At 44.4% G+C, this 22,573-nt stretch overlaps 1 protein-coding gene across 2 annotated transcripts in view; it reads right to left on the reverse strand.

Moving 5' to 3' along the window:
* The window catches only part of mxi1 (max interactor 1, dimerization protein), a 35,651-nt gene extending 21,036 nt beyond the window's left edge, over positions 1-14,615 (reverse strand). The window contains exons 1-3 of one of the 2 annotated variants that reach the window (XM_060912007.1): positions 14,315-14,615; positions 12,060-12,165; positions 6,423-6,452 (exon numbers count right to left, since the gene is read on the reverse strand). In XM_060912007.1, coding sequence (XP_060767990.1) covers positions 6,423-6,452; positions 12,060-12,165; positions 14,315-14,513 — 335 coding nt within the window. In that variant the 5' untranslated portion in view covers positions 14,514-14,615. Of the gene's footprint in view, positions 1-6,422; positions 6,453-12,059; positions 12,166-12,396; positions 12,827-14,314 lie in introns of those variants that run through there. The other variant, XM_060912008.1, reaches the window with a different exon arrangement.
* Between the last annotated feature and the right edge of the window lie 7,958 nt (positions 14,616-22,573).

Consider the following 22,573-nt stretch of genomic DNA (forward strand, 5'->3'; position numbering starts at 1 on the left):
CTCTCTAACAAAACCCTCTTATAAACTGAGAAATTCTCTCGACACTTTTCTAATAATTTCACGTCACAGATTTACCTCACAATTTCTACAACCCCGATTCCAAAAAAGTTGGGACAAAGTACAAATTGTAAATAAAAACGGAATGCAATAATTGACAAATCTCAAAAACTGATATTGTATTCACAATAGAACATAGACAAATGTTGAAAGTGAGACATTTTGAAATTTCATGACAGCAACACATCTCAAAAAAGTTGGGACAGGGGCAATAAGAGGCTGGAAAAGGTACAAAAAAGGAACAGCTGGAGGACCAAATTGCAATTCATTAGGTCAATTGGCAATAGGTCATTAACATGACCGGGGATAAAAAGAGCATCTTGGAGTGGCAGCGGCTCTCAGAAGTAAAGATGGGAAGAGGATCACCAATCCCCCTAATTCTGCGCCGACAAATAGTGGAGCAATATCAGAAAGGAGTTCGACAGTGTAAAATTGCAAAGAGTTTGAACATATCATCATCTACAGTGCATAATATCATCAAAAGATTCAGAGAATCTGGAAGAATCTCTGTGCGTAAGGGTCAAGGCCGGAAAACCATACTGGGTGCCCGGGATCTTCGGGCCCTTAGATGGCACTGCATCACATACAGGCATGCTTCTGTATTGGAAATCACAAAATGGGCTCAGGAATATTTCCAGAGAACATTATCTGTGAACGCAATTCACCGTGCCATCCGCCGCTGCCAGCTAAAACTCTATAGTTCGAAGAAGAAGCCGTATCTAAACATGATCCAGAAGCGCAGACGTCTTCTCTGGGCCAAGGCTCATTTAAAATGGACTGTGGCAAAGTGGAAAACTGTTCTGTGGTCAGACGAATCAAAATTTGAAGTTCTTTATGGAAATCAGGGACGCCGTGTCATTCGGACTAAAGAGGAGAAGGACGACCCAAGTTGTTATCAGCGCTCAGTTCAGAAGCCTGCATCTCTGATGGTATGGGGTTGCATTAGTGCGTGTGGCATGGGCAGCTTACACATCTGGAAAGACACCATCAGTGCTGAAAGGTATATCCAGGTTCTAGAGCAACATATGCTCCCATCCAGACGACGTCTCTTTCAGGGAAGACCTTGCATTTTCCAACATGACAATGCCAAACCACATACTGCATCAATTACAGCATCATGGCTGCGTAGAAGAAGGGTCCGGGTACTGAACTGGCCAGCCTGCAGTCCAGATCTTTCACCCATAGAAAACATTTGGCGCATCATAAAACGGAAGATACGACAAAAAAGACCTAAGACAGTTGAGCAACTAGAATCCTACATTAGACAAGAATGGGTTAACATTCCTATCCCTAAACTTGAGCAACTTGTCTCCTCAGTCCCCAGACGTTTACAGACTGTTGTAAAGAGAAAAGGGGATGTCTCACAGTGGGAAACATGGCCTTGTCCCAACTTTGAGATGTGTTGTCGTCATGAAATTTAAAAATCACCTAATTTTTCCTCTTTAAATGATACATTTTCTCAGTTTAAACATTTGATATGTCATCTATGTTCTATTCTGAATAAAATATGGAATTTTGAAACTTCCATATCATTGCATTCCGTTTTTATTTACAATTTGGACTTTGCCCCAACTTTTTTGGAATCGGGGTTGTATTAAACCGTTATTTACAGCTAGTCAATTGTCAAACTATTACTTAGAGTTTAACCACTTGTCAAAACCCGACACAAAAAGCTTCAAAACTTAAAAAAAAAAGCTCATGTTCTATGCTAAAAAGTGTTGTATATCCTGTAGCTGCAAGTGTACGAGGTGAACGTGAAGGTGAGTGCCAGAGTGCGCGTGTGACGGCGTGTAGGAAAGAGGAATGCAGTTGCGTGCCTTTCATCTTCTTACATATCGGCGGCCATTTTGTGTCCATCAGGGCCTATATGTGGGTCATATCATGTCATGTCATGTCTTCTTGTGCGTGCGTGCGTGCGTGCGGCTGTCGGGTGCATATTTACGAGAGTTGATTGCACCCTGTTTACGGTCTGCGTCTTGCCACTTCCTGTTCCTCTTTTAAGTGGCTGTTCCTGTGTTCTTTAAACTTCAAAGGCCATACCACAAAAAAAAAACAAAAAAAAAAACATTGGGTTGATCTTAGGGTGAAACAAAATCATAGACAATTTTTCTCACGCGCATTATTTCGATGCTTCATATCGGACACGATCTCAGACATTAAGTTTAGCTTTGCTGTATTTAAATGTACGAGACAATCTAGTTCTCATCTTGAGATATGGGTTGAAACAGAAAACTGGCGAGCAAGAGAACGTGACTTTGCGTGAGAACCTTTGCATGATCATGCAAACTTGACGCAAAATAGACCTGACTTTCGCTTTCTTTTCTTTTTACATTTTTCCATAAAACGAGCCGAGTCAGTGCTTTTCAGTTGACGGCATTTTCAGAAGAGGCTTGTGGTTGCGATTGTGGAGTTCAAAGAGGATGTGTAGACCTCAAAAACAAATATCTGGCGAGCTTGTGAGGAAACAATAGCGACACATTTGTCTTCCTGTGTGCACCGAGCGGGTGGTGAGAAACAGCGTGACATCAGAATGTCGACTAATGACACGTGGCGTCTGGCTGATATCTCGCTGAACCAGCTGGCTTAGCAGCGCGCACAGGCACACACCAGTTCTGCTTTACTATAAATGGGCCGTTTGGACAGAAGCCCGTGTACTGTTTTGCTATTTCCACTTCGTTCTTGTGGTTGAATATCTGCCCTGCGTACTTTCCAGAGAGACAGGCGCATGACGGTGGAGAAACGATAACTCCTGACTGTTGCCGAGATCCTGAGCTCCTGCGTCGTGTGTACAATCATCCAGGGCTGAGATTATCGAGTAGATTTGACCCGAGTGCCAAACTCTCACATTCATACATGGAGAAATCAGTACTAATGCACTCCTAATACCGTTTCCTGGGTCGAGCTGCACAACATGGACAAAATATATAACATTAGATCGTAAGTATAATAAGATTACGGCTCTCTGTAATGCACGACGATGAACAGCGAAGTCACGGTTACCAACCAAACCATGAGAGCTTTCTTCCTGAACTGTTATCAGATCCGTTTATATTTACATTTCACGTTACAGAAGCGTTATTTGTCGTTGCGTACGTTCTCGTGAAGTTAACAAAACCCATTTAATTTTAGTTCAAAGTTAACAGACAACATTATTAGGCTTAGAGTGACTCATTACGATAGGAATGATAACAAGCGTATTAACAAGATCAACGTGTGGTTTCGGTTACAACCGGAACGTTCTGGCCAATCAGAATTGAGCAGTGCTGTGGCATAAATTCCAGGTCTAATCCAAATGACATGCGATATTTTTTCTCTCTTACGGTTAGGTCCATAAATATTTGGACAGAGGCAACATTTTTCTAATTTTGGTTCTGTACATTACCACAATTAATTTTGAACAAAACAATTCAGATGCAGTTGAAGTTCAGACTTTCAGCTTTAATTCAGTGGGTTGAACAAAATGATTGCATACAAATGTGAGGAACTAAAGCATTTTTTAAACACAATCCCTTCATTTCAGGGGCTCAAAAGTAATTGGACAAATTAAATAATTGTAAATAAAATGTTCATTTCTAATACTTGGTTGAAAACCCTTTGTTGGCAATGACTGCCTGAAGTCTTGAACTCATGGACATCACCAGACGCTGTGTTTCCTCCTTTTTAATGCTCTGCCAGGCCTTTACTGCAGCGGTTTTCAGTTGCTGTTTGTTTGTGGTCCTTTCTGTCTGAAGTTTAGTCTTTAACAAGTGAAATGCATGCTCAATTGAGTTGAGATCAGGTGACTGACTTGGCCATTCAAGAATATTCCACTTCTTTGCTTTAATAAACTCCTGGGTTGCTTTGGTTTTATGTTTTGGGTCATTGTCCATCTGTATTATGAAACGCCAACCAATCAGTTTGGCTGGATTTGAGCACACGGTATGTCTCTGAATACCTCAGAATTCATCCGGCTGCTTCTGTCCTGTGTCACATCATCAATAAACACTAGTGACCCAGTGCCACTGGCAGCCATGCATGCCCAAGCCATCACACTGTCTCCACCGTGTTTTACAGAAGATGTGGTATGCTTTGGATCATGAGCTGTACCATGCCTTCGCCATACTTTTTTCTTTCCATCATTCTGGTAGAGGTTGATCTCGGTTTCATCTGTCCAAAGAATGTTCTTCCAGAACTGTGCTGGCTTTTTTAGATGTTTTTTAGCAAAGTCTAATCTAGCCTTTTTATTCTTGAGGCTTATGAGTGGCTTGCACCGTGCAGTGAACCCTCTGTATTTACTTTCATACAGTCTTCTCTTTATGGTAGATTTGGATATTGATACGCCTACCTCCTGGAGAGTGTTGTTCACTTGGTTGGCTGTTGTGAAGGGGTTTCTCTTCACCATGGAAATTATTCTGCGATCATCCACTACTGTTGTTGTCCAGGTCTTTTTGCATTGATGAGTTCACCAGTACTTGCTTTCTTTCTCAGGATGTACCAAACTGTAGATTTTGCCACTCCTAATATTGTAGCAATTTCTCGGCTGGGTTTTTTCTGTTTTTGCAGCTTAAGGATGGCTTGTTACACCTGCATGGAGAGCTCCTTTGACCGCATGTTTTCTTCACAGCAAAATCTTCCAGATCCAAGCACCACACCTCAAATCAACTCCAGGCCTTTTATCTGCTTAATTGAGAATGACATAACGAAGGAACTGCCCACACCTGCCCATGAAATAGCCTTTGAGTCAATTGTCCAATTACTTTTGATCCCTTTAAAAACAGGGTGGCACATGTTAAGGAGCTGAAACTCCTAAACCCTTCATCCAATTTTAACGTGGATACCCTCAAATGAAAGCTGAAAGTCTGGACTTTATGTCCATGTCCATTATATAACTATAACTTGAATATGTTTCAGTAAACAGGTAAAAAAACAAAATTTGTGTCAGTGTCCAAATATATATGGACCTAACTGTATATAATTATGTCCTCGGATAGCTAGCGTCATAAACGATCACTGTGTGCAAGGCGGAGCTGTAGGTATGCGTGCTTGTAAACTTGTCCGATGGCTCCGCCCTCTTTGTTCATAGTGTGGCTTGTTTCACAAATAAAGAAAACAAAACACTACATGGAAGATATGAAGGTTTTTTTTTTTCGTTTCCGGTTGAGAGTACGTCGTGCGCATTATGGCTGCCGCTTCTCACCAGAGCTTTTTTTAATTTTATTTTTATTTTCTTTTTCAATTTTCATTTTATTTATTTATTTTTTTTCTGTGTGTTTGTGTAGTTTGATGTTTGTTTGAGTGTTTTGTCCGCGGGTTGTGGTGTAGCTCCGGACCCAGTTTTGGGCGTTGGTTCCCTCTAGGCCTTGGTTCGCCGTGGGTGATGCCTGCGCTCCCAACTGTGGACTGCAGTGAGCTCGTTGCTCATTTAACATTCGTGGTTGTCCAGCGCTCTGCACTTTAACGTTTGGCGTGGTGTTCTGAGCGATGTTGCTCGGTGGCATCGCGGCGGCTGTGCAGGCGGTTTGGGACACACCAGTGCTCTGTGTGGCGGAGCTTCTCTGCTCGCTTTGTGGATCCACGGCGTGGTGTTCGAGCGATGTGGCTGACGGCGTCACGGCGGCGGTGCTGGAGATGTGGGACTCGTTTTCATGCGCCTTTTGGTGGGACTGTGGCTGCTACACCACGAGAATTACATCCTGACCCCTACTTGGTGGACTTTTTACTTTTATTTTTTATTGTTATTATTTTTTCTTTGTCTATAATTGTAAAGCGTCCTTGGGTTTTTTGAAAGGCGCTATACAAATTGAGCTTATTATTATTATTATTATTACTACATGTGCACGCATGCACACAAAAAAAAAAAAAGAAGCATGCACTCGATTTGAGACAAGAGCAAGCACACCAACTTAAAGCAATTCTTCGCTTTTTTGTGCAAGGGGTCACATGATGCTCACGCGTGCTCTCTGGACTGTAATCGGAAACTGCAGTGGCGTTTCACAAGGCAGAGCCCGAGGTGCATTGGGCTGTTATAGATTACAGAAGTGGGTCACGTCTTAGTTTCACGTTTAGCAGCCTGACGCATGCGCCGACGTTACACTTTACCTTGTATATCAAATTTACGATATAATTACTGTACGTTACCTCATTACATGCCGCTCGAGGCGTTATTGGTGCATTTGTGATTCTCCACGTCTTGAACATGAGCCCAATGTAATTATACAGATTTTACTGAAAAAGTCAGGATTTCTACCAAATGCCGCGAGAGCTGAACATGGCTCATACCGCACACACCAATTACTGACACGCATTTAACCACAACATGGTGGATTCCTTTCCATGCCTTTAAACCCAGTGTGTGTGTGCGAGATGTAGAAAGAGCATGAACTCACCGATTCTTCTCCAACTCGTTATGTGTTGACCTGCACAAATAAGAAAACAGATGGCATTTTAAAACAAATAACAAGCGCCAGCGGGACAAAGTCAACAAGCATAACCACAAATGAAACATCTGCATGCCAACTGTGCAGTGAATCGCTCTGGAGTACAAGATAAGATTCCGTGCATTTAGGGAGCAAGATGAATCGCGTCACGGTAATGTATGGGGTATTATCGTTTTGCTGTAGCATTTAGTCTGAGGTGCTGTACAGGGCAGCTACAATCCAGATGTTAAGCTCTGCTGCCCACAAAAAAGGCAATGCTTATAAATTTCAAACAAACTATCATTTTTTTCTTTGCACTAACGCTGTTACTTGCTTTGTCCACAGTGAGAAAGGAAGCCCCTGGAGAGAAAAAAAAAAACAAAAACACAAAGACAAAGGAAGAATCTGCATTCTCAACTTCAGCATGTGAGGAAGTCGCCACCCCCCCACACAGCAACTGTGCTGCAAATAATATAAACCGAGTCAGCCTCTTGCACGAGAGCAAACGCTTCGCAGGCCCTTTGTGGGGTTTTTATTCGGACACTGTTCGCGCTGCGTCTGGCTCGACCTGTGCGCTTCTGCACGAACGATGGGAGGAAAGCGTGAAAAGGAGCAGGAAGCAGAGTTTCTACAGCATGCGACAGGATGCTTGGTGTCAGAGCAGCTCATTGACTTGTGCGCGTGTGTTTTGAATTCCTCCTCTTTAACAGCATGCGCGTCCTGCAGTTTAAGCCTGCAGACTCTCAGGGCTTCGTCTGATGCCCCTTTTCCACCAAAGCAGTTCCAGGGCTGGTTCGGGGCCAGTGCTTATGGCCCTTTTCAGCTCAACACGGCTCGCGTTTCGACTACCTCAGAGCAGCACGACTCAGCTCGCTTCAGCCCTACTCAGCACCCAAAACTCGCACGGTTTTGGAGTGGGGCTGAAGCGAGCCAAACCGAGCTGAGTGGGGCTAGGGGCGTGAGGAGACACTCCCCTGTGCACTGATTGGTGAGGAGGAGTGTCCTCACATGCCCACACACGCCCCGCGAGCACACTGGGATCTGTAAACACTGTAAACCCGGAAGAAGAAGAAGAATTACGAGAATTTCTGAAGCCTTATGCGCCTCGCCTCATCTATACGCTCTTGCCAGTATCTGTTGGCGTTGTTGGTGACAACAAGCCACAGCACCAAGACCAGCAACAGTAACGACTCCATGTCCTCCATGTTTATTGTTTACTCTCCGGGTCGTGAGACTACCGCTTAAAAGGTCACTGATGTCACTGTTTGCGCCGCCTAACGACATCACGTGACGTCCACCCACTTCCAGCCAGCACGGTTCAGCGCGGTTGTAGTCGAAATGCAACTCCAACAGCCCCACTCAGCTCGACTCAGCCCAACTCAGCACGGCACGGCTCAGCCCAACTCAGCCGCGTTGGTAGTGGAAAAGCGGCATTAGTTTGGAACCAGGTTTTCTGTTTCCACTGACAAAGAACTGGCTCTGGGGCCAGAAAAACCGGTTCCAGGCTAGCACCAACTCTCTGCTGGGCCAGAGGAAAGAACCGCTTACGTCAGCAGGGGGGGCGGAGTTGTTAAGACCAACGACAATAACAAGACCGCAAAAGATTGCTGTTTTTAAGCGACAAGAAGCAGCAGCTGTACAAACACGAAGTCATCCATTATTATTGTTGTTGCTGCCGCTGCTGCTTCCATGTCGTTTTTGCTTCGATATTCGCGCCAAGGTTTATGCAAACGTAGCGACGTAACTGACGTATACAGCGACGTAACTGACGTGTCTCCTCTTAGCACCGCGAGCTATGGAAAAGCAAACTGGTTCTCAGCTGGCTCGCAAGTTGAACGAGTTGTGAACCAGCACCAGCACTGGCCCCGAACCAGCCCTGGAACTGATTTGGTGGAAAAGGGGTATCAGAGTCCGTGTTTTGTCTGGGAGGAGGCTGCCTAAGCAGGAGGCATGTTTTGGGAACATTACAGCATTTCCGAGATTACAAACAAACAAAACCCTCATAACAGACTTGTCAGTTTGAGTGCAGCAGTACACAAGGAATCCCACGATTCCTTTCACCACAACTGAGTATTTCAACAAACTGTGAAAAAGAGGGGGAAAAAAAAAGAAACCGTATGAGTCATCTTCAATGGTTTCTGTTTTTATGGATAGTTAAGATACTGAACTCCACTTGAAACCACATTCTAACAGCGACCTCCTTAAAAGGCGCTTTTTTCCTCCCTCTTTTTTTTTTTTTAGATAGTTAAGGGCACTCGGATAAAACACACAACACCGAATCCTACTTCGAACCCCATTAAACCATGAACGGTTCTTTGGTTAGTGAGCTACCAAACTCGAGGTTCCTTGAGAAGGACAAGCAGAAAATGCTTGAAGCGTTCTTCATTTGGGAATCCAGATCTACTAGATACAGAATCCCAACAAAATGGATGGCATGTGGAGCGTTTCCCCATGGTTCTACAGTTTCCTCCAAAAGAAACGCATGCCAAGTGGTCTGTCCGGTGACTCCGAATTGCTCCTGGATATGAAGGGGCCACGATTGTGCTGATCATGTGATGTTACCGAATGTAAATGACAGAAGAAATTCTGACATCACAAAGCAATTCAAGTTTGACCAAATAACATCGCTGAAAGCCTTTCCTGTGCAAAGAGACGGGTTCTGAAAAGAAACCTGAAGGCACGTTTTTCTTTCCATAATGGCTGTCAAACTGTAGGTGGAGGAAATAGCATGGCAACAAGAAAATACAAACTAGTCACAGGCTGCACGGATGACCGGAAACAAACGCGACATGTAATAATACGCCTGTGTGTCCCGGAGGGCCTGCGATACACGCTATTATCACCCCTAATCGCTCTGTTTGCCCGTCCTCATTACAGCCCTATTGTGGCAGGAAGAGCTAGCACGCTCGCACAGGTATGCCGACGGATCAGATAGCAGCACCGCGGCTCAACATTCTTTCGCCCTCATGCTACTTTCTTTTCATGCACAGACCCTGAAATCATCATCAGCATCACCATGTCGTCAAGATGTCTGGCATCAAGAAAGGCAGAAAGCAGGAGGGAAGCCTTCCCTTTCCTATCTCCTCTCGACACAAACGGAGCAAGCTGCGAGCGTACAGATGTGAAGCTGGCACGCAAGCAGCTGCAGGCTCTCTGGTTTATGCAGGAAAGGCATGGTTTAGATTGAAAGGAAAATGAGAGAGGGGTCGAAAAAATTTTGCTTTTGAAAAATGTTGCCATGATTGTGTTTGATAATGAAAATTGCTAAAGTGTAAAAAAAAAAAAAAAAAATCAAATTCACCTTGGCAGCCAGAAAACAAGAGCCTGCTGTAAATAAAACATGGCTAGGGATCATGGGAAAACACACACCCTGTTCAAAGTGCGAAACTCCTCAAACGCATGCGTCCGACTAAAGCATCCTGCACGTTTCAGTGTCACGCCTGGCCTTTAACTCTGGCGCATCGGCTGATGAGCCCGTTTCTTGAAATTCACCTTTGTGGTGCATCGGGAGAAAAAGGCACGTGACTAAAATCTTATGTCAGAACAGGTCCTGATTTGCAAGCGCTCTTGGCACAATCGAGTATCCAAAAAGTGATGGTCTTCACTGACTCAGCGGTGCTCACGCCAAGGAAATAATTAAAAACACGGCAGAAACTTGTGCCTTCGGTTTTACGCGCGCATAAGTGACAAATATAGATACAACTCTACATTCGAGCCACTGTTCGGAAAGAATTCCTTTATGCGGAAAACATGGAAAGGCTGAGCGGAGATTAAGTCTTGGAAAGCGTGAAAAGAGCCAAGAACGTACCGTACAGGGCTCTCCAGGTACCAGGTTTGTGAACCTGTCCACTGAAGGAAAGCGAGAACAGCTTGATTTGAGGAGAAGCTAGCTAACGACAGCCAGCTATTGCTCACGCTACCATCATGGCTGTATGGCAATTTCAGTCAAATGTTGCACGAGTGTTTAAAATTCAGTGCAGTTGAACAGTATAAATCGCCACTCGGCGTGAAAGAAAGAAGAAACCTTCGTCACATGCAGACTTCAAGCACAGTGAGATTCATCCTCTGCATTTAACCCACCTGAAGCAGTAAACACACACACCCAGAGCAGTGGGCAGCCATATTAAACCCCTGACTGCTCTGCAGACGCTGAAGTACCTTGCTCAAGGCCACTTCAGCCCAAGGCCAACCCATGTTAACCTAACTGCATGTCTTTGGACTGTGGAGGAAACCGGAGCACCTGGAGCAAACCCGCACAGACACTGATGCCCCTTTTCCACCAAAGCAGTTCCAGGGCTGGTTCGGGGCCAGTGCTTAGTTTGGAACCGGGTTTTCTGTTTCCACTGACAAAGAACTGGCTCTGGGGGCAGAAAAACCGGTTCCAGGCTAGCACCAACTCTTTGCTCGGCCAGAGGAAAGAACCGCTTACGTCAGCGGGGGGGCGGAGTTGTTAAGACCAACAACAATAGCAAGATAGCGAAAGGTCGCCATTTTTAACCCTTTGGTGACTGACCCCTTGAAAATGGTTCCTCCAGGAACGATGACATTTCAGTTGTCAAGACAACGGAAAAACTAAAATACAAAAACAGAAAGATACGTCACAATGCTCTTGTGCACAAAACAAAATGCTCTTGTATTTTAGTTTTTCCGTTGTCTTGACAACTGAAACGTCATCGTTCCTGGAGGAACCATTTTCAAGGGGTCAGTCACCAAAGGGTTAAGCGAAGTCATCCATTATTATTGTTGTTGCTGCTGCTGCTTCTTCTTCTTCCGTGTTGTTACTACGATGTTCGCGCCAAGGTTTATACAAACGCAGCGACGTAACTGACATACACAGCGACGTAATGACGTGGCTCCGCTTAGCACTGCGAGCTACGGAAAAGCAAACCGGTTCTCAGTTGGCTCGCAAGTTGAACGAGTTGTGAACCAGCACCAGCCCTGGAACTGATTTGGTGGAAAAGGGGTACGAGAGAACACGCAAACTCCACACAGAAAGCCCCCCGCCGGCCACCGGGCTCGAAACCCAGAACCTTCTTGCTGTGAGGCGACAGCGCTAACCACTACACCACCAAGTCGTTTTTTTTAAAGCTTAAAGTGCTCAAACAGATCAAAAACAAACCCGTTTTCATGCTGTTTTTTCCCCCTGCTCCACTTGTTTCCCCAATGACGTCATTACAACTTCGAACAGTTGTACGTTTTTGGTGTGACTTGGGAATTTAGTGACGGTCCCTGAAGCGCCGCTCTGCAGCAGCGCTGCCGTTTGACAATCAGCTGATGATCCGCGCGCGCGCGCGCCCCCCAACACTGACACCTGCACGAGCGGGTTAAAAAGGAAACGCGCACGTGCATTTAAAACCCCATTAAACACGCAATAATCCCCATAATAATAATAATAATAATAATAATAATAATAATAATAATAATAATAATCACTACTATAATATACACGGAATAACATATGAGCGAGTGAGGGCTGGATGACGTGATGGTTCTGCTTTTACAGTCGATGCGGTTCCATTATTAATCATTCGCACTCCAGTAAAAAGGAAATACAGACAGACAGAGATGGATAAATGCAAACACAAAAACAAAGCTGCCCGTGTTTACCTGTTGTGATTGCTGTTGTGCTTTTTATTCCGGAATTTTCTTTGTCTCTGGTAGTTGTTGGAGCTCTGAATAGACGGAAACGTCGAGGCGTATCCATGTTCGCACTCTGAAAAACAAACCAGAACAACAATCAGGAGAGCAATCGCGAAGTCAGTGCGTGACAAATCAGCGTTAAACGGCGACTCTCGGTTTCGTTTCTAAACAGCGTTTATTTGATGAGCTGCAGCTCGACGTGGCAGTCTTCATCCCCCACAACAACAACACACACACAGGCCATACAATCAGACTATCATTTGAGATCTATGACCATGACAAACACACACACACACCATTTTACCTCTTTCTCTCCTCTCTAAATACTCAGCAGCTTCCAGGAGCCTCTGTATGTTCAGCACCGCGGTCATGTTGTTGATCACGAGTCGAGCTTTAAAATGGGTTTATTATTTGTGATCACAAAACCACAACGCTCCTGCTCCCAAAGTGGGACAATATACACACACAGAGTACAAAAATCACTTTTATAAACCCTTTGTATTAAACAGGCTGTAATAACTAAAATAGATTTTCCCTCTTTATTCGCTTTAGTTCTGTTAGCTAACAACAAAACACCCCACACTATTAAAACTATCCAAGTTAAAGATTAAAACGTGTACAAAAGGAATACAAACTCTACCAAAAAAAAAAATTCCCTGCAAAGTCCTTGCTGGCTGGTGTGTGTGTTCTCTCTCTCGCTCTCTTTCTTTTTCCTCCTGCAGTTTGTTTACCTCGCTTTACAGCTGAGAGGAGGAACCAAAGTGCGCATGCGCAGGCGAGCCCCAACGCAAGGCATTCTGGATCATAGAGTTCTTCCGCTTCAACGATTCAACCATGTCACGGCACACGTCGGCATTTTCACAGCCTTTCGTTTCGTCAGAACGCAAACCGTGCGTGATAAAGTCTTCACAACGCAGTCTACGAGCCCGTAAATACTCGGATATTTCATTCAAATCACATTTACTTGATTTTTTTTTCCCTCCCCCAACTCGTACAACAAAAGCTACACTGATACAATCAACGACATTTCAAACTACAAAACAAATTTATTTAAAATGCTCATTTATCCATGTCAGACTAAAGCACGGTTTGTAAAACTATTATCATGGTTACTATTTTAAACAAAACACTTTCGGTCAGAGTCACAGGCCCAGCAACACGTGACGTCACGGACACAGCACGTTTCATTGGAGCTGCCTCGCTCGCTGTGGGTGTGACCAAAAAAAAAGCACCAATCAGAGCGGAGAAAAGTTCTCATGCGGAAGCCATGTGAGCACACCCACGCATCCACACACCAGGAAGCAGCGATGGGAAGTTTAAACATTAAAGAGCACGCAGAAGAAATTAAATGACTCAGGATAAAACCCGAATGACTGACGTGTTCAATTATGTTTGCGCGGACGTTTTTATATCGGGAATAAATAAAGCAGTTTGGGATTCGGCTTTGGTTTGAGATTACAAGTTGACATCAAAAGTGCATTTTAACAGCACTCGCTTCAGCACCATTATTATTATTACTACTACTACTACTACTATCTAAAAAAACAACAACAACAACCTTGTGTTAAAAATCTAACCTGAAATTATTTGTATATAGATAGGCTAGATAAAAACTGAAATTCAAACGATTCATAGCCTAATAGGACCAATTTATTTTTATTTCAGTTAATACAGTCTGTGTATTATACCTCCATATATACCACCCCATTATGCAATGCATGTTTAAACACGATTAACACTAGCTCTTGTGTCTGGACACGAATGTTTTGGAGTGAAAGTGTACACGTTCGCAGACTAGGCCATTAAGTTATACATTTAAATAAAAACACTATGTCTACACAGGAGGTCAGGGGAATATTCATGAATATGCAACGAGTTTACATGACGACATGGTGAAGATTAACAGGAAACCAGAGGAAACAACACTCAGGTCTAGACTATTGCACATGTAGTGATGGATGGATGGATGGATGGATGGAAGGAATCAGTGACTGAAATTGTGCCAGAAATCAATATGAACAATATTGATCATCAGTAATCTATAGGAGGAGGAAGAAGAGGAGGAGGAGGAGGAAGAAGAAGAAGAAGGGGGGGGGGGGGGTTAAGCCAGTGCACCCTTGCGCGCGCGCGCTCCTTTGTTGTCTCAGTCTGTTGTCTGTACAACGCAGGTGCTTCAGGCAACCTGATCATCTCTCTCTCTCTCTCTCTCTCTCTCCACTTACTTCCATCCTTCCTTTCAGCTCTTTCAATGTAGCTGGCCGCCTGCAGGAGAAGCTGCACGTTCTGCAGGAAGGTGCTGATGGGAGATTCCCTGGAGCCGAAAACCGCACTGAAAGGACAGGCATCCAAACTCCGGCTCTCCGCTCCGCTTTCCGAGTCCTCGCTCTTCGCGTCTCGCTTTTGCCTCTCGCTTCTCACCATGCTGACTTATTTCTTCTTTGTGCTGGCTGCCCGGGCTCCTGTGCGTGATGCGGCGCTGAGACTCGCTCAGTGTGACGCGCAGTTTCCCTTCAGACTCCCAGCTCAGCGCTGCTGGAGGAGAGAGAGAGAGAACATGGATCAGCGAGATGCAGGGTCCTAGCGCCGGCACGTTCAGTGCGTTTAATCTCAACTCCGCCCTGTATAGACCCCTTTCACATGACGTCACCGCGCCGCGAGATTTTCTTAGACGCCATATTGGAAGACCAAGTACGTGCACTCACAATATAAGTACTCACAAGTACGAGCGAGAGTAAAGTGGATGATAATTCGGGTTATGTGAGTACATTACCAGCTGCAGAAAGGGCACGGTATGTGGAGAAACTGGCTGTGATTGATGGGTTTGACCCATATGATAAGACTGGCGGCAAGGGAGAATGGAAACATAAGGAGGACCGGACACCAATTCTGCCATCTGTTTGCTACCCAGACATTGTAAACTATTTGTTTACACCCAGTGCTCGAACTAGTGTTGCACCGATACCATTTTTTTGGCCCCGATACCTGGCTGTGCAGTACCGGCCGATACCACTCCGTTTGAAATGTGTGTGTGTGTATGTATGTATGTGTGTATATATATATATATATATATATATATATATATATATATATATATATATATATATATGAAGAGCTGCATACTTGGATGTAAAATCATTGCTATCATGGCTTTGTCAGGCTGCTGCTTACCTTTGTGAAACAGGAAAAAGACTAATACAAAGTGAATCCAGTAGAAACTCTTTGTGTTCGTTCACATGTTTCGTCTTCAAATGTTTTATCAGGTTTGAGGTATTGAAACTGGCCGATTTAACTCCACCTCTCGAAACTTTCAGGCCGCAAATCTTGCATGTAGCCATTGTACTCGCCAGAGTTTCTATGCTGAAATATATCCAGACCGCCGACATTTTCTTCTCGTGGTTTGTTTTTCCTCCGCATGAAAAAGCTGCCCCTGTATTGGTTAAGAGCGGCTATTGGCCCGCTCTCATTGGTCTGGAGCAGGTCAGTAGCAATAGCTGCTTGGCGTGCTTGGCAGGCATGCACAGTGATCACGTGTGATCACACAACACAGAGTGTAGTGAGTGTCGGGAGAGAGAAGGCTGCGTTCAAGTGTCATACTAGCATCGGTAAATGGTATTGGCGCCCTATTTCTTGCTACTCGCCAATACCGATACCACCATTTTAGTGCCAGATCAGGGCCCCGCCCGATACTGGTATCGGTATCGGTGCAACACTAGTTCGAACTATGCCGATATTTTCGGGGGGTCCCTTTTTTTCCCTTGGGGGCGTGTGTGCTTGTGCTTGTCTCGGAGCGCGGATCTCCAAACACATGAGAAGCCTATCTTACGCACATATCACGCGGACTCCACACCTCCACACACGCATCGCGTCTGAAGTCATAACTCATCAGGGGAAATCGTGTCCGCATTGGCATGTTCAAAAAACAACCTCGCATCAACAATGATACCACATGCAAGAAAAGAAAAAAAAAACAGTCAGGCTACTCAACAACCAACCTGGCAGCAGCGAGCAAGCCCCAAACCATCCTAAATTATTATTATTATTAAATTGTAGAAGTCTGGGAGGCTTGCTCCTCATACAGTTATCAACTTGGGGCCAATTTAGCATGTTTTAAATCTGAATTTCTTGCGTTTGCTTACCTCAAAGTGTCCGCAGATCATGCACAGACTTATCCATTATATCCACAGTTTTTTGCCAAGTCTCACACAGGTTTCTTTCAAGTCTACTGTTGGGCCAATAAATCATAAATAAAACAGCTCAGATTTGTTTGTTTAAGTCGTTTGCCACTCCACTTTATTCTCGTGGGTTCACATACCGCTGCCGTTATTTCCCCCTAATCACGAGTTTGTTGGTCTTCCAAAATGGCGCAGGGTCTGTTTACTTCCGGTTTCGGGTGACGTCAGTGAAAGGGGTCTATACTAGACCACTATGGAATCAATTTTGTGCCAAAATGTTCATACAATACTTTTGAAATATCAAACAAAAACGACAAATCAAAATACAAAAAAAGTCAATTTTTTTAGACTGGCAAACAAATTATTCATGTAATCGTGCAAAATATCAGTCCATTACTCTTCAGGAACCTTTTATTTTTGTTCTGCGTCTTTCTCGGTTTTGTTTGACGTAATTTATTTTGGTTGCGATTCCAGCTTTCTCGTTTGCGCTCCCTGACTTTTTGCTTGCAGTTTTGGCACAAACTTCCTGTGTGGGTGGGCTGTCCAGGAATGCATTCCCATTGGCTAACTTGTGTTTGACTGACAGCTACGCTCAGCCATTCCCTACTCGGATTCTGGCAGACTGTTTGACGAGTGACCGATCCATTGACGGTAAACAAGGATCGAGTGGACTTCAGTGGCGACTATGATACTGAATTAATTCAACAGAGTGTAAATTCAATATCATAGTCGCCACTGAAGTCCACTCCAGCCTTGTTTACCGTCAATGGATCGGTCACTCGTCAAACAGTCCGCCAGAATCCGAGTAGGGAATGGCTGAGCGTAGCTGTCAGCTGTCTCGCAGGGGCTTTGTTCACGAATCCCAGGCCGAGGTGCGGTCCTACCGACCTGAGACCGTGCTATTTCCAAGGGGGAGACTTAGAAGGAGGCGCTTATCAAATTTGGCTTTGTTACCGTGAGTTGGCCTCATGGTCGGGTCATACCAAAGACCATCATAAAAAAAAAGGTACCTACTGCCGTCTGGCAAGGCACACTGCAATACAGATGCAAGTGGGGAGTCAAACTCTCGTGGTTATCAGAGGACCCGGCCCCCACTGTAACCCTAGCTATGTAATAGGCCGAGGGCTACGGAGATTGGCGCTGCCCTATGCACCACATGGCGTGGGAAGGGACTTTGCGAGCTCTGTTGGCCGAGTTATTAATTTTTAAAGCCGGCTGGATCATGTTAAATCTTTAGGCGCGGAGCAGCGCTCTCTCAGGGCTTTCATTCGCAAACACAGGAATACCTGAAGGAGGTGCTTGTCAAATTTGGCTTCGCTGCAAGCTCTGTTACCATGAGTTGGCCTTGTGGTTAGTTCTACTCACGGTCAGGTCATACCAAAGACCATCATAAAAAAAAAAAAAAAGGTACCTACTGCCGTCTGGCAAGGCACGCAGCAATTGGGGGGGGGTTGTTATTTTAAGAATTTTGACTTTTCCATATTTTACCCCCCTAGAAATATGGATGGGGGGGGTGTTAGACCAAAAATTTTTTTCTACCCCCTCCAAAATATGGAGATACCAATATTTGGCCAACTGAAAAATGCTAACCCCCCTGTACATACCCTCTGAAGTTAATAACCCCTCCAAATGTTGGAAGCATCCCAGAAGGGAACTCAGCCTGCTCTATGTACTCTACTACACCTAGTATCATCTTAGCTTTTGACCGTGTTGCAACAGAAGCCATTATTTACCTGCAAGAATACAAATAATAATGACTATTTAATACATTGGGAGATATAATTCAGATATGAATCATTTGTGCATACTGGTTCTTTAAACTAAATTAGTACACTTAAGTAATGATCCTCTGTGCTTAAAAATAGTTCATATTTGAGGTATTACTGAAGAGTGTGACATTCATCAATAACTTTAAAACTTGCTGAAAAAGAGCAGAATTACCATATGTTTAATTTACTTGAATGTAAGGTTACTTACCACTAAGCTTATTACCTTAAAATAATGATCATCTGCACTGAAAATGTTGTAGTCGTACCTAGTGGCATGCCTGAAGAGGTTCGCATTCATCGATAACTTTAAAACACATTAAAAAAAGCAGCATTCTAATATCAAACAGCACTGTAATGTCTCATCTCATTATCTCTAGCCGCTTTATCCTGTTCTACAGGCAAGCTGGAGCCTATCCCAGCTGACGACGGGCGAAAAGCGGGGTACACCCTGGACAAGTCGCCAGGTCATCACAGGGCTGACACATAGACACAGACAACCATTCACACTCACATTCACACCTACGCTCAATTTAGAGTCACCAGTTAACCTAACCTGCATGTCTTTGGACTGTGGGGGAAACCGGAGCACCCGGAGGAAACCCACGCGGACACGGGGAGAACATGCAAACTCTGCACAGAAAGCCCCTCGCCGGCCACGGGGCTCGAACCCGGACCTTCTTGCTGTGAGGCGACAGCGCTAACCACTACACCACCGTGCCGCCCCGCACTGTAATGTATTTCGTCATATTGTAAGAATGGAAACTTTCAGAGGGGATGTACAGGGGGGTTAGCAAGGTTCAATTTAATAAAATTTGATATTTTCCCACATAGATGGACCATCTCCATATTTCTAGGGGGGGTAAAACATGGAAAAGTCAAAATTCTTATACTGAGGACACAATTCGGACGCGCTCCACCACCATCTTGCCCGCCCTTTGACCTGGATGTTGACACATGATGTATACAAATTACCTTTACTTTTGATTAGATAACCTTATTTTTCTGCAACCGTTCCTGATACTTACATTTGTACGTCGCCAGAGACACCCCATGGATGCTGCAGCAAAACGATTCGCTTTGGTCGGCCATCTTCTTTCTATTTTTCCCCAGAGAATTCTTTTTCTTTAGTTGTTCGGGCTCCAGTTGCCTGGTTTCTAGCGTAGCGTAGTACATTTGCACACTACGGAGGTAGATGATCATCTGGATACCATTCGACTACTGAGTATTCAGACACGCGTACCGCTTTTTGCATACTATATAGTAAGGCAGGGGTCTTCAATCCTATCTGCAAAGGGCCGGTGTAGCTGCAGGCTTTCATTACAGCCAAATTGGAGGCTCACTTGATTGTTGACTGGAGACGAGGGTGAAATGATTAAACAAGTGAAATCAGGTGTAGCTCCTGCTTGGTTGGAATGAAAGCCTGCAGCCACATTGGCCCTTTGTGGATAGGATTGAAGACCCCTGTAGTAAGGCATTCTGATGTACCCCAAGATAGCAGAAGCCAAATACATCTCTGCATTCGTCATGCCGTGTAATTGGTTCTTTGCAAGTTGTAATGATATCGTGTGCCACCTTAAGACGTTCGACATGCGAAAGAAAAAAAACCCACGGACGCCTCCATGAAAGTGTCTTTTTTGTTTTGATCTGCCAGAGCATTTTAAGTTCGTAAAAAATAAACATTTTTGAGGGGGTTTGCGGCCTTCGCGCTCGTTCATTCGATTTAGTGAACGGAGGAGGTTCTGAGAGGCAGTCTGAGGGTAGCTCTAAAGTCTTTCTCTCCCCTGTGGTCTCGCTTTGCTTTAGCGGTGCAGCTTTAGCCTTTAGCCTTGTGAACATGCCAGGACGGCAGCACAGCGCTCTCCTAGTGCACTTCAAAGTGTCCAAGCTTTGATGTGCAGTTCATAGGGAGCATGAAAGCAGGACGCAGAGGAGCTTGCATTCTGAAAATCAAGACCGTGGCCTTCAGCTAGTGTGTGTGTGTGTATCTGGACTACAAAGTGGTTCATCTTTTTTGGATCTAGGGATCAAGGGAGTTATTGTGTGTCCTTGAGCCGAGTACGGCCGGGATCAAGTGCGCAAACTGAAACCTCTGGCGTCATTGTATACCATGAACCCTATTGTGCCACATTTACGGTTAGAAGTATTTCTGAGTTAGATCAGCTTGTTTATCAGCTAGCTTGTTAACTAGCCACACTGCTACTGTATTTAGCAGCTTTGTTGTTTCTTAGCTGGAAGAATAAAGTACGTAAGTTATAATGTACAGATGGAATAACTGGCTACACAACACAACAGGTTGAAAGTATTTTATATTTATGAGCTGCTTTTGTCTGACGTTTGTGTCCTGAAACACAAAATTGCGTCACAACGCTTCTGCTGCTGTGGTGTCTAATCCAGTGTGTGTGTGTCACGCCCTTCCTGTGAGATAATGAAGTTTTTCGAAAGCTAGTAAAGTGTGCTTTGATGCATGTTGTGTGATCTGGCTTTCGAAAGGTTGTGTCTGATCGCGAGCCATGGCTGACCCTCTTTGCTTTGCTTTACAGGTGTGCCATGCCTGTAATGACACATTAGAGTTGGGTCGCCTCGTTCCTGCCTCGCCGTCTAGCCATTAAATCGGGCTTTACAGCCTCTAATTAAGGGGGCTGTGCTCGTGTCCTGGAGTGCACAGGCGTCATGCTAACAGCTATATGACTAGCCAGACCCTCAGGCTCCTCCGAGTCATTCCTTGAGTTTGGACCAGGAGTCGTGACGATGACCTCTGACCTCTTTGGCCTGCAGGAGAATACCTAGGTCTATTTCCATCACTGTTGTTGAAATGAATATTTGGTGTTTTAGTTTTGCGATAAAACCGGAAGATTGTCTGGTTAAATGAGACATTTATTACTGAAGAGTGAGCAGAACATAAGAGTAAACACAATGATTCACTCAGATTGTTCATAGTACCACCGACGAATCAGAAAACAACAGGGAGCCATTGTTTTATGGCCCAATATCCTCCGATTCTCTCTATGGAGGCATCGGGGAAGCTGTTGTATTCGTCAGCATGGCACAGTAGAGTCCTAAAGGAAATCAGACAGATGAACGTTCTCAGAAATGACGAAAGTGCTTTGATTTCCGATTGTATGCGGTCTTATTGTGGAACTGGAGCGTCACTGGAGCATTACGGCCTGTTTTGTGAAAAATCTGACACATTACAGTACTGCAAGGGACTCATTTCCTTTAATTACTGAAAGCTACCTCAGCATATAAATAACTGAAGGTGATAACTGTTGACACCACAGCACTGTCAAATTCTAATTCTCGAATCTGATCAGTCACGAGGTGTGACATCATTTTCCGTAACAGCAGCACTAACGGTAGTGCGGCTGCAAAGCACAGGTTTATACGTTACCGTTTCTATGCTAATTATGCAAAAATGTAGAATTGTTGAAATGGTGACGTTTTCTGTCAGGAAATCTGCATTTCGCATTTTTGTGGAAGGAGTCGGTACTTAAAAAGACAGAACTAACTTGTTTCTTGGATGCTCCATCATTAAAAAAAATATGATGCGTCGATCTTTTATAAATAAAAAATGGTACCTGTTAGCAAAACGCTGTAGGATAACAGGAGTAAAACACTTTGGGACCTGCTGTTATGGGAAAATAATCAACCTCAGGGTGGTAAAAGCAATGCAGGAAAGCGTAAAAGGAAAGCTAGTCGAGCATTTAGGTTGATGATTAGACTTGGATTAGGTTAGATTAGATTAAAAAGGAATGTGTAGTTTGTTTACAAAAACACTTGTTTACAGCTGAACAGACTGTTGCTAGGCAACTGGAAGACATAAAGCCAGCTTATGACTCGAGAATGTCGTTTTTAACTAGATTTCAGGTTGTTTATAGACAACGGAAAGGCACAGCCACCATAGAAATGAGTCAAAAACGTCAGGAATATCAACATTTCTCTCAGATGTGGTGCTCGATCATGAAGAAAAGACTTGGAAAATACTCCGAGTTCCTTTAACGTTAACCGCTAACCAAACTTTTGTGTCCCGCCATATTGAGAAACATGAACCATGTCGTCACCACTAAGCACTATGAAAGAACTCTATATGTTGATTTTCAAAGTCGTGAATAAACCAAAACGGGCCATTTATATGCAGTTTTCTCATAAACACTGTGTCCCCGTTTGAATGTAGAATAAACTTCAGTCGACTGTAGCTGATAAACAGCTTCCATTCTCTGCGGTTTGCACCGTATTTCACTAAGAGGAATCGTAAACCCTGGACCTCCCAGCTTGCAGTGTGTGTGTGAGAGAGAGAGAGAGAGAGAGAGAGAGAGAGTGTATGCTGGTAGCACTGGCTTTGTTTGCTCCTGTTTGCTGTTGCATGTGTGTGTAAGTAGCATGGGCTCTGTTTCGGCTCTGCGTGCGCTTTCTGGAGTTTGACTAACCTGCTTTGTGGACGGTCAACTCAGCTGGAGAGTGTATGGACACCGGATGGGGTGTGTTTACTTTTTTAGCCCTGGCTGTTGGGACACCCAGAGTCTGTGCACATTTCTCAGTGGAA

Source organism: Neoarius graeffei, chromosome 27 (genome assembly GCF_027579695.1).
Source record: "Neoarius graeffei isolate fNeoGra1 chromosome 27, fNeoGra1.pri, whole genome shotgun sequence".
In the NCBI taxonomy this organism is placed as follows: Eukaryota; Metazoa; Chordata; class Actinopteri; order Siluriformes; family Ariidae; genus Neoarius; species Neoarius graeffei.